This window comes from Melospiza melodia, chromosome 8, assembly GCF_035770615.1.
Source record: "Melospiza melodia melodia isolate bMelMel2 chromosome 8, bMelMel2.pri, whole genome shotgun sequence".
Lineage (NCBI taxonomy): Eukaryota > Metazoa > Chordata > Aves > Passeriformes > Passerellidae > Melospiza > Melospiza melodia.
This window is the reverse complement of record NC_086201.1, coordinates 13,759,883-13,785,695: the sequence shown is the minus strand read 5'-3', so window position 1 is coordinate 13,785,695 and position 25,813 is coordinate 13,759,883. Positions and strand designations below refer to the sequence as shown.

General features: G+C 39.8%; 1 protein-coding gene across 1 annotated transcript in view; it reads right to left on the bottom strand.

Annotated features, from left to right (window-relative positions):
- Window positions 1-227: 227 nt before the first annotated feature.
- The window catches only part of GYPC (glycophorin C (Gerbich blood group)), a 32,992-nt gene continuing 7,406 nt past the window's right edge, over window positions 228-25,813 (bottom strand). Inside the window, exons 2-3 of the mRNA XM_063161823.1 lie at window positions 8,386-8,436; window positions 228-6,152 (exon numbers count right to left, since the gene is read on the bottom strand). Of these exons, the coding sequence (XP_063017893.1) occupies window positions 5,956-6,152; window positions 8,386-8,436 (248 nt within the window). The 3' untranslated portion in view covers window positions 228-5,955. The remainder of the gene's footprint in view (window positions 6,153-8,385; window positions 8,437-25,813) is intronic.

Below are 25,813 nucleotides of genomic sequence, written 5' to 3'. Positions count from 1 at the left end.
ATTGTTTGATTTCTCATTTGAAGGTTGACTCCTTCTTAGATCCATCAAAAGCTTCTCTGGCTTTTTAATGCAAACACCAGCAGTATATCTTTTAGGGTTTGTATGCTCTATTAAGAAAAATTCTAGCTGACTATTCCTTTTTGATCTCCATTCACATGAAAGTAACATAATTGGCAATTCTAAAAGTTTATGATGTTTTGAAAAAGAAGAAAAATATGAGAAGAGCCTTTTAAATGCTGAAAATTAGAACTTTAATTATAAACTTACTAATTTCTTTTTTTTTTTCCATTCAAAATATAGTAGATTTACACCATCAGTGTATTAATAGCTTTGGTAAATACAAACATCATAGTCAGCTTTAACATAAAATCAGCAGTAAGCTTTGGATGCTCTTTTTTTCCATTCTTTTCATAGCAATGCTGCAATCCAAATAGACTTAGTATAACATATCAGCTATTTTCCATTACACATACAGTTTGAAACAATAGAAAGGGTGTAAAGGCAAGAAGTTGTGCTGAAAGATCAGCACTTATAAAGATTGCATTTTAATTTAATGTGTTTCTTTCTGACCTGTGTGGAAATACATTTTTTTTGCAGGGAGGATAAATGTCATGAATAAAATGCTTGTCCCACTGAATGCAGTGGGATTCTGTCCCAAGGGAATGGGCATTTAGCATAAAGATTCCTTATTTTAAGTTGCTTACAATACTACTGTCCTTAATTAGAGAAGAATCTCTATTACAACAAAAAACTAACTTCTTTATAATATGGTTGGAATTTTTTCTCACCATCTATGTTTTATTTTGATATTGTTATCTTCCTTTATATACCCAAATTTCCAGACATCAGATGTGAGTCCATTGCTTGTTCAAGTATTTAGAACTCCTGAATGAGCTGCTACTGTGAGGCTTCTGCACTTTCTAAACATACAAAGATTTCTTATGAGAAGAACGAGAGATTTTAGAAAATGCAATAAACAGCTTTTAATACACTTAACGGGGATGTCCTGTTGGTGTGTATGTACCATCATTTTTTGATTGGATTTGCACACACAAGGAATCCAAACATCTCATTTAATTCTAAGAAAACATCTCATAAAATTCAAAGAAATTTGTTGTCAGCAGTTACAGTCAGCAAATACACTGATTTATCCAAACAGCAATATCTATTTTATTTGAAGAAAAACTTCTCTCCATCCCTATTGACATCAGATTACCTTCTCTTGCTCTGCACCTCTTTACTGATTTTCTCAGCATCTTGTCTCAGTGTTTCCTCTGTTCTGTAAGGAATTTGTGCAGGCTTTAAGTAGTGCAGTCCTTTTCTGGTTATCCTGGGACTATAAATGTTTCAGCACTTTGTCTGCATTCCTTGTTGAAAGAAAATAGTCATTTTTATTTCCATGTACTGGTGTACCCCTGTGATCCCTAGATTTGATTTAAGAGAAAACTTGATGTTCTGAGAAATACCATAGTCCTATTTTTAATAGTAGCCCAAAGTGATTTGGTCATGGTATTCTAAAAAGAAAAAAAATTACACATCTGTATATCTCTGTATGTCTTGTTTCCTTGACAAGTGCCTGACTAAATTCTCCTCAGGTCTGTATTAATGTGCAGTGGCATATGGGAACTGGGGAAAACCTGGAAGAGCAGAGGCCAAGCCCCAGAAAAATGCACCCCAGGTCCATGGTCTGGCTGGCCAGACACACAATTGGGACTGAATTCTTTTGGACAGAATTACTCTGCTGAGCTGTAATGATGCTTCAGAGGCTGAGATGGGCAAGCAGTCATGTTTGTGCAGTGGGGGACTGTCAGTTATGCTCATAAAGTCATTGAAGAAATTGAGCTCAAGACGTTGAGACGGAATGTCAGAATATTGAATCTGTGAAAACTTTTTTCAAACACTGACAAAAAGTAATGGTTTAAAGGAGATAAATTTCCCTTTGCAAGGGATTATTTTTATCAGTGAAAGAATTTGAAAGCTTCATGAACCCGCTCTTAAAACTCACTAATGTCACCAGAAATACTATGTTTAATTTTTGTAATTTCCATGTATCTTAAAAAAAATATAATGTGTTCCTACAGGATCATATTTATTTTCTGCCTGCCAACTTCAGCAAATATTGGTCATTTTGGTGCACTGCTTTCCCATACATCATTGAAAAATTACTTACTTATACTTGTAAATGTGGACCTGTGACTTCCTATGCAAAGTGGGATTCAACAAGTTTTCACAGGGCATTAAGGCATGAGGACAAAATCAACCAGCTTGAGGGATCATCATAATGATGCCTTGTTTGGGGAGAAACATTGGAGATGATCACTGCAGATTAATAGCACTATATTTAACAACTACAGAACTTACAATGCTATTTTTAGACCTGTTTTCTGTAAAAATGTGGCATATGTGATCACTCTGTAAATCTGTCTCAGGTCATATTAGTCATGTTTCCTCAAATTTGATGTAGCATTAGCAATCCAGACCTAAAACCCTTCTGAAAATTTTTATTGGGTAGCACAGAGGGGCAGAGCAACTTCATAGATAAAAATAGGTAAATAACTACATAAGTTAATAGCCAATCCTTTGCCATAGAGAAGGCAGTAGAGATCCAGATGGGAGCTGAGGGAGTGCAAGCAAGAACAGCAGCCACAGCTGAGAAAATGAGGCACCAAAGAGCTGCAGGACAACAGGCCACAGCATTAGAGGGATCCCACATGTGGGGGAAGGAGAATCTGTTTCATTAATTATTCTATTCAGGCAGCAAACTGTAAAAATCATTTAACCATCAGTGATGAAAAGCTACGGCTGCCAACTGAGATGTGTCAGCGCTGTACATAACGTTTGTTTTAGCACAGCGTGCTGCTTGCAGAGGGATGTTTTGCTAATTAGTTGTTAAAGTTATAGGAAGTTTGTAATGCACTCTTTTTACAACTAAATTGAATGACTCAAGACAGTAGAGTTATTGTATGAGTAAAAAACAAGCAGGATGAGGCCATTAGAACGTGCCAGTCGCCTGATATCATGAGGTTTCTTCATTACAAAGCTAAGGTTTTCCTGAAGAAAACAAAGAAACAGAAAATCTCCACAAACCATTTCTTCTCTCTGTTGAGTGTGCTTGAGTAATTTCTAAATACACAAGGCCCTGAAACCCAGAAGGACACAGTAAAGAAATAAATTCACTAAAACCACAGCTCATGACAGAAGTGCTGCTGCCCAACTATTCAAAGTGGCTTGTTACCAACAGGGAAGCTGTTCCTGAATGCTTGGACTGTTTGTCAGCCTAGATAAATAGGGAAAATGGGATAAAGATTGTTAACTAAGCTACAAAGAAGGCATATAGTCAGAGACCAGAAGCTGCTTTCAGTTGAGATTTAAGGGAAGCAATGACACCAAGTCTGAAGTTGACTGAACTGGTAAGAATTGCCTGAGCTCCGCTGAGCTCATGCTATACCAACAGAAAATCTGGCCTCTACAATTCCAGTGTGGCATTTTGTCTAAATCATAATTTAAAAGTTCACACCCACACCAAAAGAAACACCAAGTCAGGTTCCCATGTGTAACAGGTACGACAGAGGTGTCTAATGAAAATCTGCAAGCTCAACTTGCAAAAGCCAGAATTTCATGACTGAGAAGAGAGGCAGGAATTTATTCTCTATGTCCATCACACTTTTCTGTTAAGTCTATTTTCTTTAACAGTTACGATAATGTTACACGTTCTGAATGTATGAAAGGGGACAAAAGGCTGGTTGTCATCTATAGGTCCTGCTAGGGCTGGAGGAAAATTCTTTGGTGTTCCCACACTTTTTGTGGGAGATGCAGCAGAGCTCAAGTCACCCCAGTTATCTTTTTCCCAAAGGAAATATTTATATTTTTATTGAACTGGAGGATCAAGGGTCTTCAGTTTTATAAACTCAGTCTTACAGTTAAGATCGGTGATTTTTTTTCTAATACTTGTCCTAGAGAAATAAAATAGTTCCTATTTCAGAAGCAAAATGATTTAAAAATTATTAATATTTTAAACTGATTAAAATATTAATGGGTCTAAGAAGGAGATAGATGCATAATATCAAATATTTCAGCTCTGTGTTTTGTGCATTTTATACTGCACTAGCCACGGAATACAATGTGGTTCTGCAATGGTAAGTTACAGAAAGTATCTTAAGCATTTAATAAATTTGGCACAAGTTTCACATTCTTTGGTTAAAATGCTAACGCATGTGGATTAACATTCAAAATTAAAGGTATTGGGATTCTAAAAATAATTCAGAGTCCATCTTCTTCAAGTACTGACCAAAACCAGACTGTGATTGAAAGACAAAAATATCTTGTTTCTTCAGTTGGGACCTCAGAGTCTTACCTTGCTCAGATCTCTTACAGCATTTTTGAGGCCAATGTCAGCAATGAACACCAGAGTCCAGAATCTTTCCAGAGCTTTGGTGCCAAGAATGAGCACAAGTGATCAGCAACAGTGTCTTGAAAGCACAGCTGTAGATGACTTTATATATAATGTACACACACATATAGATCAAAGCATAGGAAAAAATATATCAGCTTGAGCAGAGCTCATCAGTATCTTGTTTGTTATCTTGCATTTCTCCACCTCTATTTTCAGTAGTCCAGGGCACCATGACAGCTGTGGATGAGCAGGTGCAGAGAACAATTATCCTATTTCTGGAGGTAATTGTGGGCTTCAATTAGGAAGCCAACTTACTGGGGTAAATAAACTCATCACCGTTGATTCTTAGGTGAGGAATAAGATCTTTTCATGTGACCCACCATGAATAATCTATTTATTTATTTATTTATAATAAAGCACTGGTGTCAGTGTAATTCTCTGGTCTAGCATACTGCAAAGGATACACAGAAGCCATACAGAGTGAGAAATAAAGCCAGTGGGAGGCAGATGAACAAGCTTCTTTATAGTGACAGTCATAAGGTTGCATTTGTGAAAGATGTACTCATATCTGCACCAGAACTGCATTTCCTCTCCCTGCAAAAATCTACAATCCTGCTGGCAGGCACTCAGAGAATTTTCTAATGCAAAATAAATAAATAAATATTCAGGCAAAAATATCTTACATGGAAAAAATGTAGCTGAGCTCCATTGTTTCAAAGGGCCTGCTCAAACCAGGATGCTTTACCTTTTAGTATGTATCTAGTTATGCATGTGTGCAGAAAGCCTACAGACTAACTGGAATCATATTTGTACATCTACTGAGTATTGTATGCTATAGTGTAAATTCCAACATCTCGCAGTTCTCAAGCTGCCATGCAGAGAAAGTCAGTAACAAATCTTTCACTCTTACCTTTACCACGTTTTCCAAGGTTTTATTTCTTTGAAGTGTCTTTGATTTTTATATATGTATAAAATTCTAATATTAAAAAAAGAAATCCCAGTGTAAATCCCCCCCAAAACCAACATAAACTTTCCTGTGCCAATAAAAATGCACATTTAAGGGGATGGGAGGGGATATCTGGGCTATAGATTTATTTTTTTCAAGCTAGATCACCATTATCTAGTTTAATGTTTGTTCTGTTACCATTTGAAATTCAATTTCAGGTAGTTCTTCATCATATCAGAATAGGATGCATCATTAACTCTAAGAGGATGTTTTCATTTGGCATCTGCTATTTTCACCAAATGTCAAGGCTTGACATTTGCTATCTTTATCTGGTTTTGGTGTATCACTCATACTGAGATTTTGTTTCTTCTTATCTGATATTGATTTCAACTGTGACCAGCTGTGTTGCTAATAAAATCAACAGGCAAGTATCTGGCATTTAGTTCTTCACTGCTAGAGGAAAAGAAACAACCCAGTGACAAAAAAAAAAGTAGAGAGATACGTTTCAATTAGGATGCTCGCCTGTATCCTCGCATTATCCACCTCTTAGTACTTCTGTTGACGTTACATTTCTGATTGATTCCCTCGGGGAAGTCTCCATGGAAATCCTTGCCTCTCAGATGAAGTATTCCTTCTTGCTCTCATCCACTGCCTCCTGGAGAGCGGGGTCGTTCTTCAGAGCGGCGTCGGCGCTCTCGGCGAACTCGGTTCCCTTGGCCTCGTTGGTGTGGTAGGTGCCCTTGTGCCTGTACATGTAGCGCACCATCACCACCAGCAGGCAGATGAGGACGAACACCACGGCAGCAATCACACCTAGGGCAAAGAAACCACTTAAATCTATCACCAGTGGTAAAACATGAGGAGTGTCCCACAGCCAGACATCATGACCTGAGTTGCTGGGCAGGGAAAAGCCCATGTGTCATAAGGGGTTTGTTTGTTGCAGAGTCAGAACATGCTACAAAAACCAAGGTGGGATATAGATACTACAGGAATACCACAAAAATTCTCACTAGCTTTCTTTTAAACCAATGGCTTGATTTGATTGAACATATTGGAGCTAAAAGTTCATTTCAAAATGAGGAGAAATCAAAGAACATAAAGGGAAAACAATGGGTTTCTTTCATCCGTCTGGTAACATACACCCGGGGTGGGGGGTGCTGCAGACAACCCAACACTGCCTTCTCGAGTGTTCTCAATTTCAGGAAATGTTCAGGACACTGAGCATTTCATAGGGAACATTAAACAAATAGCAAGAGCTGTGGAACTGCTCTGTATTTGCAAGCTGCCATTTCATTCTGTGCTCTAATTAAGAAAGTTTGATTGTAATGAATGTGAAAGTGGCACCTGGCAGAAGAAAGAGTTCCAGGTAGATCTTTCTTGTCCTCTCGATTAATTTCCAGCTATGTGTTGACTGGACAAAAATTTCTATAGAGGACCTAAATGTGTGTAGGACTAAATGGTGAATGGAAACAATCCTAGTGAAAAAAAGTAAATTAATGATCCTTTTCCACTGTGAAAGGTAGAAGTCCATTAAAAGTTCATGACAAGTCCATTCTTAAAAGACCTACAAACTCTATCCAATTCCTCCCAGATCAAATTATGGACTTAAAAATTCTGAAAAAAAATTAAGTATTTTGAAGTTTATTAAACTTGTGTGTCTTTTCTAATTTTTTAAACATTATTTTTTTCATGGATCCAGAATGTGCTTATAAATGTTTTTGCTGTGATTCTGTATGAGTACATGATACTGAGCTGATTCTATATTCATATGAATCCAGGAATAAGCCAAATATTAAAAAAATACACAATAAAAAGAACTTGAACAGAACATTCTTAGTGCTTCCCCTGCTGTCAGTGTGTGCGTGGGGTCATTTCTTCTAGAAGTGAATTTTATGTTTTGTAAGAAGAATTGCTCCCTGGAAATGCCTACTTTTCTGCAGAGACAACGACAGGAAGGTGGAGTACCCTTTTTCTCCATCTTATATTCAAGATAAGTGGCAAGAGTGGGTATCTCCAAAGCTTTACGTTTATCAGCATCAGTAAACTCAGTGTTGATACCCTACTGGCATAAAACCATAGGAATAGACAGAATATTAGCAGGGCAAATAAAGATTATAACTCTGTCTTTAAAGATATAGTATATTTAATGCCTTAACATTATCCCCCAGATTTCATGGTGCTTGGTTCTGGAAGGTAAAGTTACTGCTAGCAGAAATGAAATCACTTATACAAAGAACTTCAAGTTGAAAATAATATCATGGTTGCAGCGTGGGCTTCATCAATTTTTAGGACCTCAGTGGTATCCCTTGACACAAGAGGCTCTAATAGGCTTTAGATGTAGCACAATATTAATAAGCCTAGGGGACTAAGTACAAATCAATTTACCTGCTTCTTGTTCATAGAAAGCTGAAATTAAAGTTACAGGAGATGGGACCTGAGGGAAATATAGCAGAACCTCACCAATTTGCACTAATGATTGGTATAGCCCCTTGTGAATGACTGAAATTAGTGCGTTAGCATGGAAATGAACAAACACAATAAAAATAAAAAGACAGGTTCACTCCGTGAACGTAGCTCTGCTCATTTATTCTGACAACTGTATTTAGTTTAAATGCATGAGAGAGCTTTAATGGAACACCAGGAAATAGAGTGTGGTGAATTCTGCAACAATAAAGGGTCAGCTGGTATGAGCTAACATCGCTCAAATCAAAGGTGCTGCACCAGCTCTGTGCGGAAGGACAAGCCTGATCCAGTGAATACTGAGGGAAATCAGAGACTGACTTTTCTGCTGGACTGCTTGGTATTTTGTCCTAAAATGGGGAATGGATGAGGGTGGCACTGCTCACTGTATGGTTTGTGCTCATTATCTCATCTTGTTATCTTGCCAATAGCCCCTCTGGGAGCAGATTTCCCACTGGCCTAATTAACTCTAATTGTGCCGCTCCTGTTGTCTTGTCAGCAAAGCAGGGGTTTTGCAAAATGCAAGAAATCAACAAACCTGCTGGTTTAATTCTTATGGTGCTGCTTAGTATGGTCTGCTACTCACCTCCAATAACAGCCACATCTGCTCCAGCTGTGGGGCTCTCCACTTCTCCATCTATAAATAGATTAGAACATAAAAAAGTTAATTATAAAAACGAAATTGGAGGAACAGCGACTGTACTGGCAGTTTTGTATTATTTTAACCTTTGAAACTTGGAACTTAATCAATAGATCTTGTTAGCAAAAGACATTTATGAAAATTCACATTAAAGTTAGCCTTACTGTAACAGTTATCTGCCATCACAGCACTGGAAAAGAAATAGCTAGCACATTATGCAAACTATCATGGCCCCCAGGGAAACACCTACTGTGTATTATGAGCACTTACCTGTAACATCCTCCAGTGAATGCTTAAATTAAGAGCATTTAGGTACTGTGATTACTCTCAGAAAGGTAGTTTTGGGGAAAAAAAGGTTGATGTCTATTTATTTTCCCATTTATGGCTCTTCAGAGCATTGTCTGGATCTTGATTTGGTGCAAATTAATCTATATGTATTGATTTCAATTAGTATTTATTTATCTGCAATGTCCTCTTTTTAATCTTTGCATTTGTTTTCTTTTCAGCTTACATTTGAAATCACGGCAAGCCTCTCATGTGTGTGGTATGAAACACAGTCCTCACATAGAGTAAGTCTGAATTCAGTGCTGATAAATCAAATAACACAATTGCATTATAATTTATTTAAAATTTTATTTAAAATTTCCCTTTGGTAAATGCAGAACATAGAAAAGTTCTCTGGAAAAGGTGAAAATGTAACTCCAAATCCTTCCCTAAAATGACACTATAGTTGATACCTGAGTTGCCTTTTGCTATATCAGTATATATGATTCAAGGACAAAACACTATCAGCAGTTCTTTCCTTGCTCATGTTCAATCTCTAACATTAGTTTGCAACAAACTAAGAAGAGCTGAGATTCAAAGCATCCACCTCTTCTCAAACATGGAAGGTGTTTTTTTTTTAGAAAGTAAGAGTGCTTTTCTCTCCCCCAGAGATCCTTCCCACATTTTCTTCCATCTTTATACCGATGGAAAGATTGAGCACATCTTCTGTAATTTAAAAACTCTTATTATGTCTATGTCTGTTCAAAACCCACGTGCTCAGAAGAGATTAATTGCCTCAAGGTCAAAATGCTCTATATTTCTTCACTCACCAAATACATGCTGCATGCCAAAAAAGCAGCAAACACTTGAAGGTGTGAATTCCAAAGTGCTTCCCAAGCCACACAGCTTGCTGCCAAACATTAATTCCAGATCAAATTATTATCCCCTTAATTAAAAAAAGGTTCATGAGTAACTCTCTGCTCATACCTGGCATTCTTAGGTGCCTCTCAGATTCAGATAACAAGCCTTATCTCTAGGACTTGCCATCACAGTGCTTTTTGATAATGGATTACAGTATCATCACTTTGCAGAAAAGTCTTCGTTTCCATCTTTCTAAGTTTGCAGCAGAATGCAGGCTTCTCCCACCACAGCTCCCATTTTACTACAAGGACCAGGGCCTGGCTACTTCTTTGCGTGTCTCCTTTTGGCCACAGAACAGGCTTGCTGTGCTTCCAGACCTCCTTTGGCTGCATCAGTTGGAGTGCCAGAACATTGCAGATACCACCAATGACCAGACAGACAGTCAAGGTCTGCTCCCCAGATCAGTTTTGGAGCAATGTTGATGTAGAGCACAGAGACACCTCTTAAATCCTGTTTCACTGTCTCTGAAATATCACTTTGTCCAAAAATAGCTATGTGATTCATGGCAATGTTACAGTACTGCTAGGCAGGTGTGAAAGTATCAGTGTTGTTCGAGGTTCAAGCAGTGTCATCCTTCCTGAAATATGGCTGAGGAGCATGCAAGGCATGTGGGATGGAATGGGACCATCTTCCCTGAGCAGGAGTGAAACAGTGGCTGCTGTCCAGAAGGGAATCCGTGCTTGGCCAGGAACCTCAGCATGGCCTCTCTAAACTCAGTCTGTGTGAGAAATACAGTGCATTCCTGCACTACTGAGGACTGAACCTTCACTTTCTGAGGCAAAAAAACCATCCAGCTTCTTGAAGGAACATTTAGCCCAGCAATGGCTTTGGCCTTCTTGTACCTTCTTTATTCTGCTCTTCTTCACATGCAGAGTGCTCAGAGGTCTGTGGTTCAATAGCTGCTGTTGAACCTGTTTTGTTTCAAGGACACCTTTTGTGTTATCTGTTGCTATATTGTCATGGCAAAACTTCCTCTCCCTGTTATATTGGCCCTTGTCCACCTACAATCTGGTTCAGAAAGTGCTTGAACATTGTTGTTATTTACTGCCACTGGTTACCATGACACACAGAAATCAAAAGAGTGTGGGGAAACATGTTTTTCATAAAATTTCTGGCCATCAGAATGAGTTGACCAAATCAAGAACAGAACACACAAATCAAATTGTCTGTTGCTGGAGAGTATGTTTCTAAAAGCCAGAACGATAAGAAAGAAATGCTTTTTTGTCATGACCTGACATTCATCAAATTCCAGTTTTGCTCATAAACTTACAGATAAGGAATTTTTGCAATACAATGACAATTGCTACCTGTCTCATTCTCATCAATCACATCCTGCTGAGAAGGCAGCAGCTTGTGAAAGTCCCAGAAATATTCCTGACTTAAATACTGAAGGCAGATCTCTGGCTTTGTGCTTCAAGGTGGCACAGCAGTTCAACTGACTTGTATGTTCACAAAGCCAGTGGTGACTCATTCCTGCTAAATTTGTTGGTAAATTTGTTAAACTACCTCCTTCAGGTGCAATTTTCCAATAAAAATTGATTTTTATGAATTTTAGTAGTTCTCCACCTCCCCCTAGTTTTAATCTATACCCTTCCATTTTGGCTAAGGAACACTTGTTTGAAGTGGGCAGGTCCAGCAGTGAAAATCTTTGCTTGAGGTTCAGCACTCTCCTATTCTCATTATGCACTTTTCTGATAGTTGTAATGATTTCTTTTGTTCTATAAATTGCAAATCTGAACCACTAAAAGCCATAAATCACTTCCTGCCCCAAAATTATGACACTGACTTTAAAACAAAATTTTTGTTAAAATTTTCACTTTCTTTATATCTGAGCTTCATTCAAGTAAATCTTTCCAGCTCTTTACAATGCCAAGGACTAAATGTGCTTTGTAGATGGAAAGTGAGGTTTTGGCATGATTTTGTGACACCAGAGAACAGGTCTTTAAGGAAAATACAAAGTATAAAGGCAGTCCTGATAAAGATGCAAGACTTATCAGTGAGCAAGACTTCTACTTTAGAAGCCTGACCATGTTAAGACATTCCAACTGACAAGCTGTTCAACTTACATGGTGGTGGGAAAGGGCATATTCATCCCCCAAATACTTTCTCCCATTCAGCATAGAAAGCTCAGAGTTTAGATCTTGCTCCTTGCAGGAAACAATACTTTTAAGTGATTCTGTCGTTATTATTTGTGACACATAGAATAAACTTGCAGAAAGCTTCAAGCTTTCTAATATTCAGACATCATTTTTGCCTGCTAAATTAGTTTCCAGAAAATAAAATCCAGTATTTTTACTCTTGATGGTTCTGCATTCAGGACATTAATCAACAATTTAAGCACCTACATGTTTGATTGCTATGGATTTACACGTGGGAAAAGCATGGAAGGAAAACCATATCTGCAAGGGGAGCCCCATTTGACAGGAGTGCATGGGAATGACCCTACAGGATACATCTAATCTACTGGTGTGAACTGCCAAATCTCTACTGTGCAATCCACAAGGGCAATTTGATGGTGTAACTGAAGACCTTATCCCTGTCTTCTCAAGGCCTGTCCAATTTCCTAAAATAAAGCTCCAGGCTGAAGCTGGCAGTGTTGAGTAGAGAATGAAAAGCCCGAGATTACAACCCACATTGTCATGGTTCCCATGCAGCTGTGGGTGATCCTGCATCTGGGAGTTTGTCAGGCTGAGTGAATATACAGATATCTGTCTGTGATAAGCAGCTCTGACAACACAGGTTTCAAAGCCACTCGACAGCAGTCAGGCAGCACTGCTCCTGCTCCCGTCTTTCAGGATCTTCCTACCCACAAGCTTGTGCTTTTGATTCTTAACAACCCCAGCATCTCTTATCACGATGCTCCATTCGGTTACAATCTCAGACAAAGCCTTGGCTGCTAAATTACACTCAAGTAGGTCTTTAAGTGCTTTCTTTCGCAGCCCATTCTCTCTCTTGATGTTCCCGTTCACTGCATGAGAAGTGGTTGAAATTTATTCAATCCATGTGAATGACGGGTTGAAATCCTTAAGGCAGTCATTTCCTTCTCAGGGCTTTCCTAGGCATGCAGGCTAGGAAACACACAGGAAGATTTCATCTTGAATCAACTCACCTAATCACTTTATGAAAATCTGCTGCTAATGGGACTTTCCAGGTGAGGAACAAGCCACCCTTACCTCAGTGTACCCAGGGATCTGCTTTGCAGAACCACCCCAAATACTGACTGAGTTGTTGCAGGCAGTGGTGTGTAAGCAGTCTCTGTCTGTAGGCTGAAATGTGTCTTTAGAATTTGGCTATTAAATGTTTAATGGTTTTGTCTTAAACATTCCTACTATCTATCCATGCATGTCCAGTAAACAAGGGAGATGTTCAAATTGAATGATAGTTCATGAATCCAGTTCATGGTTCAGGCCAGATAGAGATGGAATTCAGAGGAGGGTTTTACCTCAGTATTGATTGTTCTTTGCTTCTTCCATACATTTGAAAAATAACTTTGGTTACAACAAAACAAATGAAATACAGTTTACTCAGTAATACAGAGTCTAATAAATTTTTGTCTATTTTCTTGGCTTGTATCAATTGACCTAGCACAACATACCATAATAACCTTGCCTCATTTTTAAAAAGTTGTAATTTAAAAAGAGAACTGCCTTTTTATGTAAAGAATTTAGGTGAGGTTCTAATTGCCTGCACTCAAGATGGTACTCAGGTATTTGATTTGGTTCAGTAAACATTATGAACTTCTGAAAGCAGTGAGGAGTATATGGAGTCCACCAGGCAGCTTTTGTAGTTGTTAAAAACCTTTTCTGTAACTACTGTAATTTAATTTTTTAAAATATTCTTTATATAGAAATGTATTTATCATAACTGTTCCTTTCCAAGGGGCTCTTTTTGTTCTTTGTAAGCTCTTCTGCAGCTATGGTTCCTCCTGACTGGAAAAGCAGGTCCTAATGTGTCCCTGTTTCCTCCACTGACACAGGACTTTTCTTATCACACACTTAGTATAGAAAAACTAATGAAGTCTTAACACCTCCATTGTTTATGCAACTATGGTATGTCCTCCTTGCCCTTTGGTTTATATTTGTGCCTTGCCAACACACTGCATTCATGAGAAAATCATTAATCTATTAACCTCAGCACACCAATTTAATTTACAAGCTATAGTTAGAACTGGTTCACTGCAGCTGCGTCTGTAAAAATGAGTCAAACCAACTTCTGAAAACTTCATGTTAGAAATATGCTAATTGCTCAAGCTGCTCTCTGGCCCGTTACAATATCAGATGCATCACACTGAGGCCATTCTGAGTGAAAAAAAAGTCATTACCTATTTTAATATTTGCCAGTAAGTGTGCAGTGCCCTGCCAGAGCTGGCATCTCTTGTCCCTAAGGGTCATCAGCCTGAACCCATCAATTTGACATATTCGGCTGAAAAAGTCATCACCATCTCCCATTAGACCATGAAACACATTAAGGCTGCTCTTTCAAAATTAAGGAACAGTTTCTCATCTGTCAATCTGGAAAAGAGACAGAATAATTTGGCTGCCACTTGTATACGAAATTATTATAAGGAAAATAATGGTGTCATATAACAACAACAATCACATGATCTTTTGGACAAGTAAATGGATTGTGTTGAAAATGAAAGTTACATCATGCAGATTAAAAATACCTATGAAATTAAGGGTTATTTTTGTAGTGGGTCCAATTCTTTGTTATCCCAGCTAACAAGTACTTTGTCATTAATTCTAAACAGACTAAGTACAGTTTCATTCAAATAAAGGTCTGTTCAAGATTTTTGACACTTTATAACACAGAAAGGATAAAAAGCAATTATCAAATTAGTTTAATTAGATTGTCACGTAATTTTAATCTCATTTGATTCTAGTATACAGTGTTAGCAAAATAGTTTTTCACCATTCTAAAATGTTATGAAGTAAATAACAGAAAATCTGTTTTACAATGTTTGTGGAAATAATGTTTCATTCACACAGTTTCTCCTTCTTTGGTGAAGATGAATTGCCGTCGGGTCTTGGGAAAAGCAGAGATGGAGAGACACTAAAAGTCATCTTGTCAAAAAAATTATAATATGATATCCCTTAATGATAAGAGGGAAAAGGAGAAAATATTAATGAAATTTGGGAAACTATTTTAGGTTAAAAATAATAAGGATATTTTAAAGGGAAAATATATTCTATAAAAGAACTGAAAAAGAACTGACAGTGCCCTCAAGTTCCCCTTTCACAGTTTCACAGTTTGAACCATGTACTGGTTTCTTCTTTTGAAGTTACTGGAGACTTTAACTTCATTGCTCAGGGTCACGGAACCCTGAGAATTGCCACCAATTCTGATGGCAATTAAATCCATCTGGCAAGTGTATTTAAATGGTCAATGCCTCCTTAGAAGTAATATAAATGTTGCAGTGACACGTGTTTGCTGTGCTCCTATGGCAAAGCTGCTCAGTGTCTGAAGACCAAATGTTGCCTTTTTATCATAAAAAAGTGCATGAAGTGTGAGAATCTAGAGGAAGATCCAATCTATTGAAAAAACGCTACATGTGGCTATCTGGAAGTTGTGTCCTGTTTTGTCTGTTTCATATGTATAGTTACATCACTGCAGAATTTCCTTACTCTTCCATGAACATAAGTTGATGTAACCAGGCCATCATTTACGTTTTTCCTCTATAGCTGTCACAGCCAGCTCACATACAACATCTTCCCGGGGAAGATAAATTGACCTGGAATTGTTTCATTGAGAAAGGAGTGACAAATGGAGTATGAATCAATCTGTCTCATACAGTCCATGATCAGGACATTTTCCTGCCTTTGCCTCTCCTCCTCCCACCTTTCCCTCTTCATTAGGGCAGAGTACTCCTTTTGAGGCTTTATAATTGAGAGGGTTTTGAAAGAAACACTAAATATCCAGTGAATTGGATGATTCTTGCTAATTTCTGCCTGACTTTCCCCCGAAGTCAACAATTTTAAGTTCTATTCATTTTTGTTGAACCAAAATGGGAACAAACCAGCCATTTGCTCCTTCACTGAGGTCAAAGCGGAAAAGACAGGAGTCGCTGGCTTAACTGATTAATCATTGCAAATTTGCAGATGACCACAGGTAATCCAAGCAGCTGACCACAGACATAGTGAAAGCCCATCTCATGACCAGCAGCTGATAATTATCTTATAATTCTCAATAAACAGTTCATGAAAACAGCATACCCCACTGATCTAAACTTTCCAAGTTAAAAACATAAGCATAAAGATTTGAGTCAGAATCTTTTAATGAACAGTCAAAGGCCAAGAGATCTTGGAGTAGGTGATTATTCTTCCCAGTCCCTGGTGTAAGTGGTTACATGAAGCAGTAAGACAACTTAACTGCTAAACTGCTTGTAATTATTTACCAAGACAAGCTTTTAATTTGTACCTAACAGGTCTAGCAGCCTCAGACCAGACTCTCAAGCCTTTTGATTGTTTCTTAAGAGGATAAGGTGATCTCTGTTTCTTAATGTTGTTGTGCTTGATTTTATGATCAAAATAACTTCTAAAGATTAGGTTTTGGTTTACATTTGAAACATACCCTCTTTTATGGACATGGCACTAAGCACTTATGGATTTGGCATGAACACAAACATTAGTTAAAATTAGTCCCCCTAACTAAGACAGTCAGAACTACTTGCTAGAATTGGAAACATTTTCATCAAATACATTCAACAGCATTTTTGCACTGATTTTCTCTGTTCCTGCTATCTGCCTGACTGTCCTTTTATCCTTCACAAATTTTGACTCCATTATTCAACTCCAACTGTTTTTAAAGGAAAAGCAGGCAAAGATAAGGACTGCTTCAATTTTCATGAAAACTGCAGACTGGAGAGAAAAGGGAGACCAGAGTGGCCCAGTAATAAAGGGAAGGCAGTGAGGACTCAGCATTTTTAAGCTCTGTTTAGCAGCAGTCAGTAGTGCAGTAACCCATGGGGAGCTGCTGAGGGAGGGAGCCTCTGTATGCTGGGGGTGGGATTTAGGGGGCATAGATCCAAAAGCAAGAGGGCTCCACTGACTCTGTTGCTGGCAGAAAACTGATTTTAATAAACACAGACATGCTGAGATAGAAACACGGCCATTATTGTATTGAGGCTGGTAAATGCCTATTTCTCATTGAGATGAAAAAGCTTGACCTTGTGCTTAAACTAGAGGTGATATGATCAAACTACACATAATGGCACCTAGAAACCACCTGGAAACTGGTGAAAGCCTGATAATACTTTAAAGAGTTCAAAGAATGTAGTACCAGGCTCCTATCCTTAGAAAAGTATAATTTTGCCAACATGGGCAGGTTTCTTCATTTATGCTCATTCCCACTGTCAATATTTTGTAGCAAAGCAGTCCAACAGGTGATCATTTTTGGAAATGGGGGTTCTCTGTCCCCTGGCTTATTTGATATGAATTGTATTCAGCTCCATCCAGCTCATACACCAGTGCTTGCCTAAGGCTGTCTAGTATGCATTGCAAGTGGAAATGTCAGGTTGTTTAGCATATGTTCTTCAGGCACACAGAGATCTTTCCTGGAGCACAGATGAGATTAATATTATTAATGGAGATATCTGTAGTGGAAACAATCTTCCAAATGCTTTGAATATTGAGCATATTAAACAAAGAAAATAAAACATATTGAAACACATTAGAAACTTGCAAAGCAAATAGTAGCTCAGGGCAACAATATTTCTTATTGCCCAAGGTTTCTTCAATGAATATGGAGATTTCTTCTGCATATTTGCTCTAAAGACAAAGGCCACATTATTATCTGAAAAGCATTTACGTTATCAGTTCAAGCTGTCTGAACAGAGTTGAGGAATTTTAGCAGAACTTCTTTACCATCTATCATTCATCTGAGCTATTCTAGACAAACTGTGCAATAATTGTTGGGGGAAAAAGGAAATAAGATCATTTGTGTATTATTTTTGGACAACTGTCTGGAATTATTTGGAAAATAGCATATTGAACAGATTAACAGAGCTAAGCATGAAAAGACCTGCACTGAAGCCATACACTGAATGTTGCTCAGCACAGATTTACACTGTGAAGTTCATTAACAGTTTATTGCTAACGTCAAGGACCATGTAGGTGGGAGGCTAATAATCATCCTGATGAGATGTTTGACTGCTGGAAGGAGTCTGTGTGATCTCAGCTGTCTCCACAGGTGCTGCAGAAGGACACTGACAGGCAGCTGGTCGAGATGATAGCTGTGTGTCTCTTCCAGCTGGAGCTCTTCTGTCCCGTCCTGTTCTGACATGCCTTCTTGCAAGATCTATTCAGCCTCCACACTGTGTGGCGAATCCTGGAGTATGGTGTGGGAATTTCCTTCCCATCAACCAATAAGCAAACTTAGAATAGCTTAAAGAAGGCTGGATTTCTAGAGTCTGTAATTAGGGAAAATAAATCCCAAACATTATTGTTAACACCTCTTAATCATCCCTCTCCAAAGCTTGTGCTGAGGGCTTAACCTTGTTATGAGGTAGTGAGACCCATTTTTTTTGCAGAGCTTTCAAGATGCCCTGGTGAGAAGGGCCTGATAGCTCCTGTAGGTGCTTAAATGGGGTCTCACCCTCTGTGTTCTGCCTGTTAAGCTGGAGTCATGTTTATGGAAGGAAACTAATCATGCCAAAACTTGGTGCTGCTACATTCTTAAATAGAAAAGAACTTCATTTAATTTAATCCCCCAATAAGGAGTCCTTTTTACTGTTCACTTGAATGGCTCTCTGTAGACAGTGTTGACTTTCATGTAACATGGAAAATTACATTAATTTTCAAGGCTCTTGTTTCTCTTTCAAATCTGGTTGAGACTGGTCAGTGGACCCAAAAGTTCCTGATGAGAACTGGCAGATGGATGAGCAGATGATTAGGCAGACAGATAGACAGCAGGAACACATAAGACTCATTTCATTAGGAAACTGGACTGAAAACAGAAGTAGCAGTGGGTACTTGGATAATATTCATATTCTGGTCACCAATTTATAAAATGCCATGTTTTTGAAACCATTTCAAAGCTTGTAGATGACATCCTTAGTAGTTTAAACAGCAAAGGGAAAAACAAAGGAACATTGCTGAGACTTTTTTCCAGCTCCTTTTTTTTTGGTCAGAATGCTACATTTTTATAGTCTGGACCGCATTTTAAGCCTTTAAAGCCAAATTCAGCTTGGACAGCCCTGGAAATTTCAATAGAGGATTAATGTGTGTCATTAAGCAAAGAAATATGGTCTAGTAGTTTTCAATAGCAACAAATGCTTGCTATGGTAGTTCTCTGGTCAACATATTTTTCATTTACTGTAAAGCATTTGGGCTGCTCCAAGTGTATGAAATACCCATGGAGGAAAGCTGACAGTGGATTGTGATTTGAGCTGGCCACTACATTCCTGCAGCAAAGGTCATTCTTGTTCCTAAACGTTTTCCTTCCAAGCAGAAAACCAGCTCATCAAAAGGAAAGCCCCTTGCCCATTTAATATTATTTATTCATATTTATTGTTTATTTAGAAAGTTATTTGCTTATTGGCAAATTGACCCAAGTCAATCTGTAGTCTGACTGTCATTAACAGGGAGAGGTTTGCTAGGTGCAGACAGAGAGGGCAAAAAGCAGGAATGCTCTTTTGAGTGGTTGAAGTACATCATAAATCTACCTGCAGGAAAAACAAGTTCCCCAGAAGAAAAGCATAAAGAGAAAAGCAGCTGGTTAAAGCTGGAACCTTCTTTTCTAGAGTGCTCTGAGCAGAGCAGAGAACTCCAGACATTCAGAGTCCAGTGACTCCTTTGAGCTACAGCATGGCCATGGAAAGAGTTTGGCTTGGTATTTCCTGTGTAAGATTATATTGGAATGCACTAAGAAGTCAGGCCCCTCTCTCAGGTGTCAGATGGGGACCCCAGGGCAGAGCTGTCACCCTGTGCCACCCTCCCTGCAGAGTTGCAGAGGTGCTGCTGCTCCTCAGCTGCACCAGCAGCCGTGGGGCTCCGTGGCCAAGCCACAGCTGCAGCACTCGCTGCTGGCCCTGCTGGCCCAAAGCAGGGCACGTTCCCAGCACACCAAGGGAAACACCGAGGGGTTCACGCCCAAGGTGGGATTTGCAAGAGCTCTCGCTGCTAAACTGCTTCTGCTTCCTCTGAAATCCGTTCTCTCACACATTCCACCTGCTCAGTTGGGCCGACGGTGAAAGTTTTGAAAACTCCATTTTATGAGTGTGAGAAACATGATAGAATCAAGCCAGAAACATAATATCTAGCCTCTGTACACCTTCTCTGCTTTCCAACTTCCTAGTTTAATTCACCAGTTGATGCTGCCTAACAGGTTGCAGAAGTCTGCCTTCTCAAGCAGTCATGAGACACCCTGAAAATTTCTCAAAGCTCTTTTATAATATATCAAAACTATTTACCACTGCCTCCAGAGAAGTATGCTTTGGAACAGTCTCATAAGGTCAAGTTATCCCACTGAAACACCTATTACTATAAAGAGAATGAAAAGAAAAAAATAAAGAAAAATGAACAAGCCAACAGCAGCAGCACAGCCCTGGAAAATATGAAGTCATAAGTAGAGTTCAGCCAGAGCAGACTCCCATTAAATTTTGTTTAAGAGCCAAGTTCCACCCTGAGATATGTGTGAGCTGCAATTTATTTCAGGGGGAGCTGTGCTGTACTTCATGCCATGGCAGGGCTTGGACACAAGAATGTATCTGTTACAAGAGAGGAGTAAAGCCCACTTCCTTTTTGCATTTTTTTGGTTCTGTCTGCATAGATCAAATAGAAAACTTAAAGGAGTGGATAAAACAGGCCTCAGGCCCCAGCTTTACAGGGCCTCTCTTTCAATTTTAATTCCTTCTTCCACAAGACCTGAATGTCTGCCTCTCTAAAGCCACTTGGCTCCTTTCATGGGATGTGGTAGTCTTTCCCTCTTCCCCTGCTATGCCCACGAGTGTTAAACCCACAAGCAGGAGCTCTAAGGATTGTCCTTTTAGCTTCTTTGCTCTTAAGAGTCCCTTTAGGAGACAGCCAGCAGGAAGGGCTCCCTAGGAGATGCACATGCTTTATAAAGAAGGGTCATACACAGCAGCCTGGCTTTAACTCTTTAAGACCTCACACTGGATATTTTTGCTTGAGAAGGAGGAGGCCTGATTAATGAGGAGGGAAGAAGGGGTGGCAGAGATGTTCCCTACCCTGGCTGCATTCCAAGACAAGGTCTAGGCTTACCAGCACCTCTCTGTGCTGTGCTGGGTGCACAGCTGGCTTCAGACAAAAGCCTTTATCACTGCTGGGGCGGGCAGCTGCTGCACAGATGGAGGGAACAAAATGATAAAGTCATGGTCACACAGCCCTGCAGGCACTGGAGTTGCCTGGGAGAAGTGGACAGAGGAGTTCCCCGCTCCCTGCCACCAGCTGTGCATTCAGTAATGCTGAGCTTCAAAGGCTGAACTCTTTCAAGTCCAAGTTAAAAGATCTCGTTCAAGAAGAGCGGCAGACAAGGCTCAGTCCCGCCAAGCACCAAGCCTGGATGTGAGCAGGAGGTTAAAGTACTTCATATGAGAAACTCTGGTACATGCAAAAGCTTTTATACCCCAAGGCACCCATTTAAACACTGAATTACTAATTCTGGCTCAAAACTTTCCCATTCCTCAGATCCCTTGATGGTTGGCCTGTGCTTTAACTCTCCATTAAACATCTGCTACTGGCTCTAGTGGCTAAGACAGCCCATCAGCTCCAAGCAACACTTCCATGGGCAGAGATTAAAAGGATTTTAAGTCCTGGTTAGTCAAGAAAACCCAGCACCATCAGGATCAAACTCACATTGGCCATCACTTGTCATGGACTCTGTAGCAGATGGGAAGAGTTGTTCCTATTGTCCCTGGGAAAGGAAGTCTCACTTCCTTAATGCTGGTGTAACCTAACAGCTGGTGAGGGCTAAGGGAGACACAGGCAGCAGCTCCGGTAATGCCACAGCATCACTTCATTGTGCAGTGGCAGTGAAACAAAGGACAGGGAAAATTGGTATCAAATCCCATTAGCTAGAAGATGGATTGGGAATATCCCAGCAAGGAAGGGGAATGGAAAAGACAGATGTGTGTGGCCCTGGGAGTCTGGAGAGACATATAGTCCTCAGCCACAGCGGACATGCCATGGCTTTGTGCCTGTTAAGGGACAGAGTTTGCATTTCTTGCTACATCTCCTCTCACCAAGGATATTTTCAGTGGAGGGGGGAGTGGGAGGAAATTATCCTCTAAGGGATATGGATGCTCATGTCCACAGACAGCAAGCTGGTGCCCTGAAGTGCCAAGTAGTGGAAAACAAAATCAATTCCAAAGCTGAACACCCACATTTATCCCTATTTCCCTGGCAAACTTCCCTCGGCCACCCACAAGTGCTGGGCCTTGCTCTGTGCTGCAGCTTCTTCTCAGGTGTGAGCTGTGAGGGAAATCACTTGGTTAAAAAAGGGCATGTACTACTTGTTACGGTTTCCAAGTCTCTTTTTCTCATTCAATGAGGAAAATCTACCCTTCTCTTCTGGAATAAATCAGAGACACAATCTTCAATTACAGAACATGTGCTTTTCCCCCTCCCACATCTCCCCCCAATGACTGCTGCAGTTTCATATCTGACAAAATTAGCCATCCAGACCTCCAAAGGGAGGAGCTTGTATTTCTCCCTGTGGCCATCTTCAGCAGCTGGCAGCTCTGCAAGGCCCTGGGGCTGCACCACGACTGAGGTGGGGGAAGATTCAGCCAGATTTGGTTCTCAGGTCACTTAAAAACAGCACAGTGGGAGCAGCAGCATGGAAGTTACACTGCTGTCTGTTCTGCTGCTGGGCTCTGGGGAAAACAGGACACAGGATGTGCTTCCTGTGTGGGGAAGGCTTGTGGCAGCCTGGGAAAGAAGGCATGACCTTTTCCTTAAAGGAAATGCAATTTGTGGAGAGGGAGGAAAAGTCCAGGCTGCATTTTTGTCTTAAAAGCAGTGTCATGCAGCTGTACCTCATCTCACTTTCTCCCCTGTGTTTAAAGCTGATCTTTATTTATTAATCAGTGCCACATTTTAAAGAGTTTCATACCTCTCTGCCAGCCCATTGTTGCTCCAGTCAGTCATGAACCTTCTGACAGAAATCAGAGGCTGTCACAATGAAAGGTTTCATTCATTGCAAGCAAAGGAAGCCAGAGGAGGTACCTCGAGAGCAGAAGGGCTCAGCTCATGCTCTGCTTCCAGCTCACAAATGGTTATGTCCCCAGGATGCTGAGATTAAGCATCTCACACAGAACGTGGGAGGAGGAAGAAGAATCTTTTTCTGAGATTCACAGATTTTAATGGATTCCAGAAGGGAAATCCTTTACCCAGGAGCAACAGCAAAGTTCAGAGAAATGTAAAAGTATTTATCTCCCCAGTTGTGTTCCTGCCTGCCAAAAGCAGGAGGGGTGATTTACTCCTCCTTGGCACAAAGAATCCCTTATGGATCATTAATCCACAGGGGGAATGAGCTCAGGAGCTGCAGACATCTTTTCTTAATGTGCAAGAACCTTGAATCAGCGGGAAGTTTTTTTTGGGAACATACAGGATCACTTTATCTTTATTTGCTCCCCACTACCCCCAGTCTTCAACAGTGTTTCCTACAAGAGCTCTAGTTACCATTCATAAATCACTTTGCCTTCAATAAAATCTGTGGTGATAGTAGACGAGGCTGCTGTGAGCTAAACCAAGGCATTTGAAGCAGAGTAGTATTAAAAAATTAGGATCTGAAAACAGCAAATTCTGATAGAAAGTCCAATAAAATTAATATGAGCAATGTCAAATTCCGGGGTACAAGTATCTCAACAACAGATTTCAGCACTGCAATGGCAGCTTGCAGTAGGAAAGGGATGCCAAAGAAACACCAGAAACTGGAAGGACACAGAAAAAGTTGGGTATTTGTTTACAGGCCAGGACATCGGGTGATCTCAGGTGATGAAGTTTTCAACTTACAGCTAGAGCTGTGCAGAAAACATGCACAAAAACCTATGGTAGGAAAAGGGTTAGATCTGGTGGACACCACTTGTTAATATTTTCTCATTTCTTTAGGGGTAAAGAAAAGAACAATAGTCTCATTTTGTCTCACTCTGACTCTGTGAAAGCACCTGAAAATATTTATATAATGTCTCAGTTGCTAACATTATAGACTGTGTTTCTCTCTATACATTCACAATATGCAGACATTTACAATATGCCACTGTTCTATGGTGGATGGCATTTTATATTTTTTACCTCAGCAAAAAAGAAGTGCAGCAGGGAATTACACTTCTGTATTCAAATCCCTCAAGAAGCACTCCATACTTAGATTTGCCAGGTTCCACATAAGTCTGGTAAATACACATCCTTGTTACTTCAAATTACTTACAAGATCAGAAATGTGGCTGGAAGGGAAAACCCAAAGCTGGCTGGTGTCCTTGGGTTTTATGCTCTCGTGCGTGTCTGCATATGCACACAGCATCCTTTATTTTGGCTCTATGTCACACAGTTAGGCTTTGACAAATTGAAAAGTATTAGGATTAGAACAATCATGTTTACAGGTATTACCACCTGCTACTTCATTTCTTCCATGGTGCTTAAATGTTCAGGCATGTGGCTTTGAAACACGGTACTTTTAATGCACTTAAAAACCCTGCTGGATTTCTGTTCTCTTTGATCTCCACAGTCTAGAGACTATCTCAGAGAATACAAATAAATATGTTTAGGGGAAAAATATTTTCAAGGAGAAACCCCTAAAATCCTTCCAGCTTGATATGCATTACCAGTTGATGTCATACCTAAGGTTGTTTTTTGCATTTTATCTTCATGCTTCAGGAGGCTGAAATCTCTACCCAGAATCAGCAACTTGATGAGGTAACTTGAGAAGACAGATGTGGTCAGCACCACATGAGCACCAAAGTGTCAAATAATTATTTGGTGATTCTTGTTTAGAAAGGAGATGGAGGGAGAGATCATTCTGCCCTGAGAAATTTACAGACTGAACAAAATAAAAATAATACACTTTTGCAATGAAGAATATTGTATTTTGTCAAGAAGAAATGGGAAGGATGTGAGTGGAAAGCTGGCTATTAATCATGAGTAGGAAGAAGACATTAATTGGAGACCTGGAGACAGAGGAAAGACTCAGATAACCAATGGTATGAAAAAACCAGCTTATTTTGGGGGCTATACAACACCAGCTTTTCCATCTCTCACCATGCCAAGTCACCATGTGGTAATAGCTTGGATTTGTAGTAATTTAAAATTGTCCCCTGTACAGCAAGTACAAATCAGATCTGGGTTCTTGGGTCAGGGTGTGGGATGGTTGACTTGGGAAGAGGTATTGTGAGGAACCAGATCCATTCAATCATAGAAAAGATAAGATAGAAGGGTATTTTTCCCTTTTTAAAGGATGTTCGTGGGTCCTATTGCCTGAGCTGTAGGTATGATGAGTAGACAGCTCTTAGTGGGAGATGGTAAAATGCCAAAGGCAATCAGCAAGGTGTCAAAAGAATTAATTTTTCACATTAGGTGGACACAGCCTTCACGAAAGGACCTACGAAGCAGCCTTTGAATCATAATATCATGGAATGGGTTGGGTTGAAAGGAGCCTTAAAAAGCATCTGTTTCTAACCACACCCCCATGGTCAGCTTCATCTTGCTCAAAGTCCCAGCCAGCCTGGCCCTCTTCTCCCTGACCTGGTGGTGTTCTTCCTGGCTTTGGTGATGTTAGCAGAAGTTGTTCACTCCACTCCTCTTCATGACTGGAGGGGGATAGGTTGAGTAACAGGAAAAGTGACAGTGTTCAGAGCACACTGAGTGGTTTTGCAAAAGAGTGAAAAACCCTTTTTTTTCCAAAGCAAAGAGGAAGCTGGGACTTAGTTCCCAACTGCACATTTGTTTCCTGGTGTACTCAACACATCGTGCAGGGTTTTCTGTAGAGAGAGATACAGACTAATTTTGTGTAAAGCCCCTCTTTCCACTAATTGCCATTAATAACTGGTAGCACAGCTTCTTTAAACCAAAAAAAAAAGGTCCCTATGAGTTCCGTGTGGGGAAAACTGGATTTTTATGCAATACAGTCCAAAAATCAAAGGCCATTGACGTAATTATGGAAATTCAAGAGAGACAGACAATAATAATCTCTCCCAATCGTGCGATTCAGAATGTAAAAAGCATGTCCCAGTTGCAAA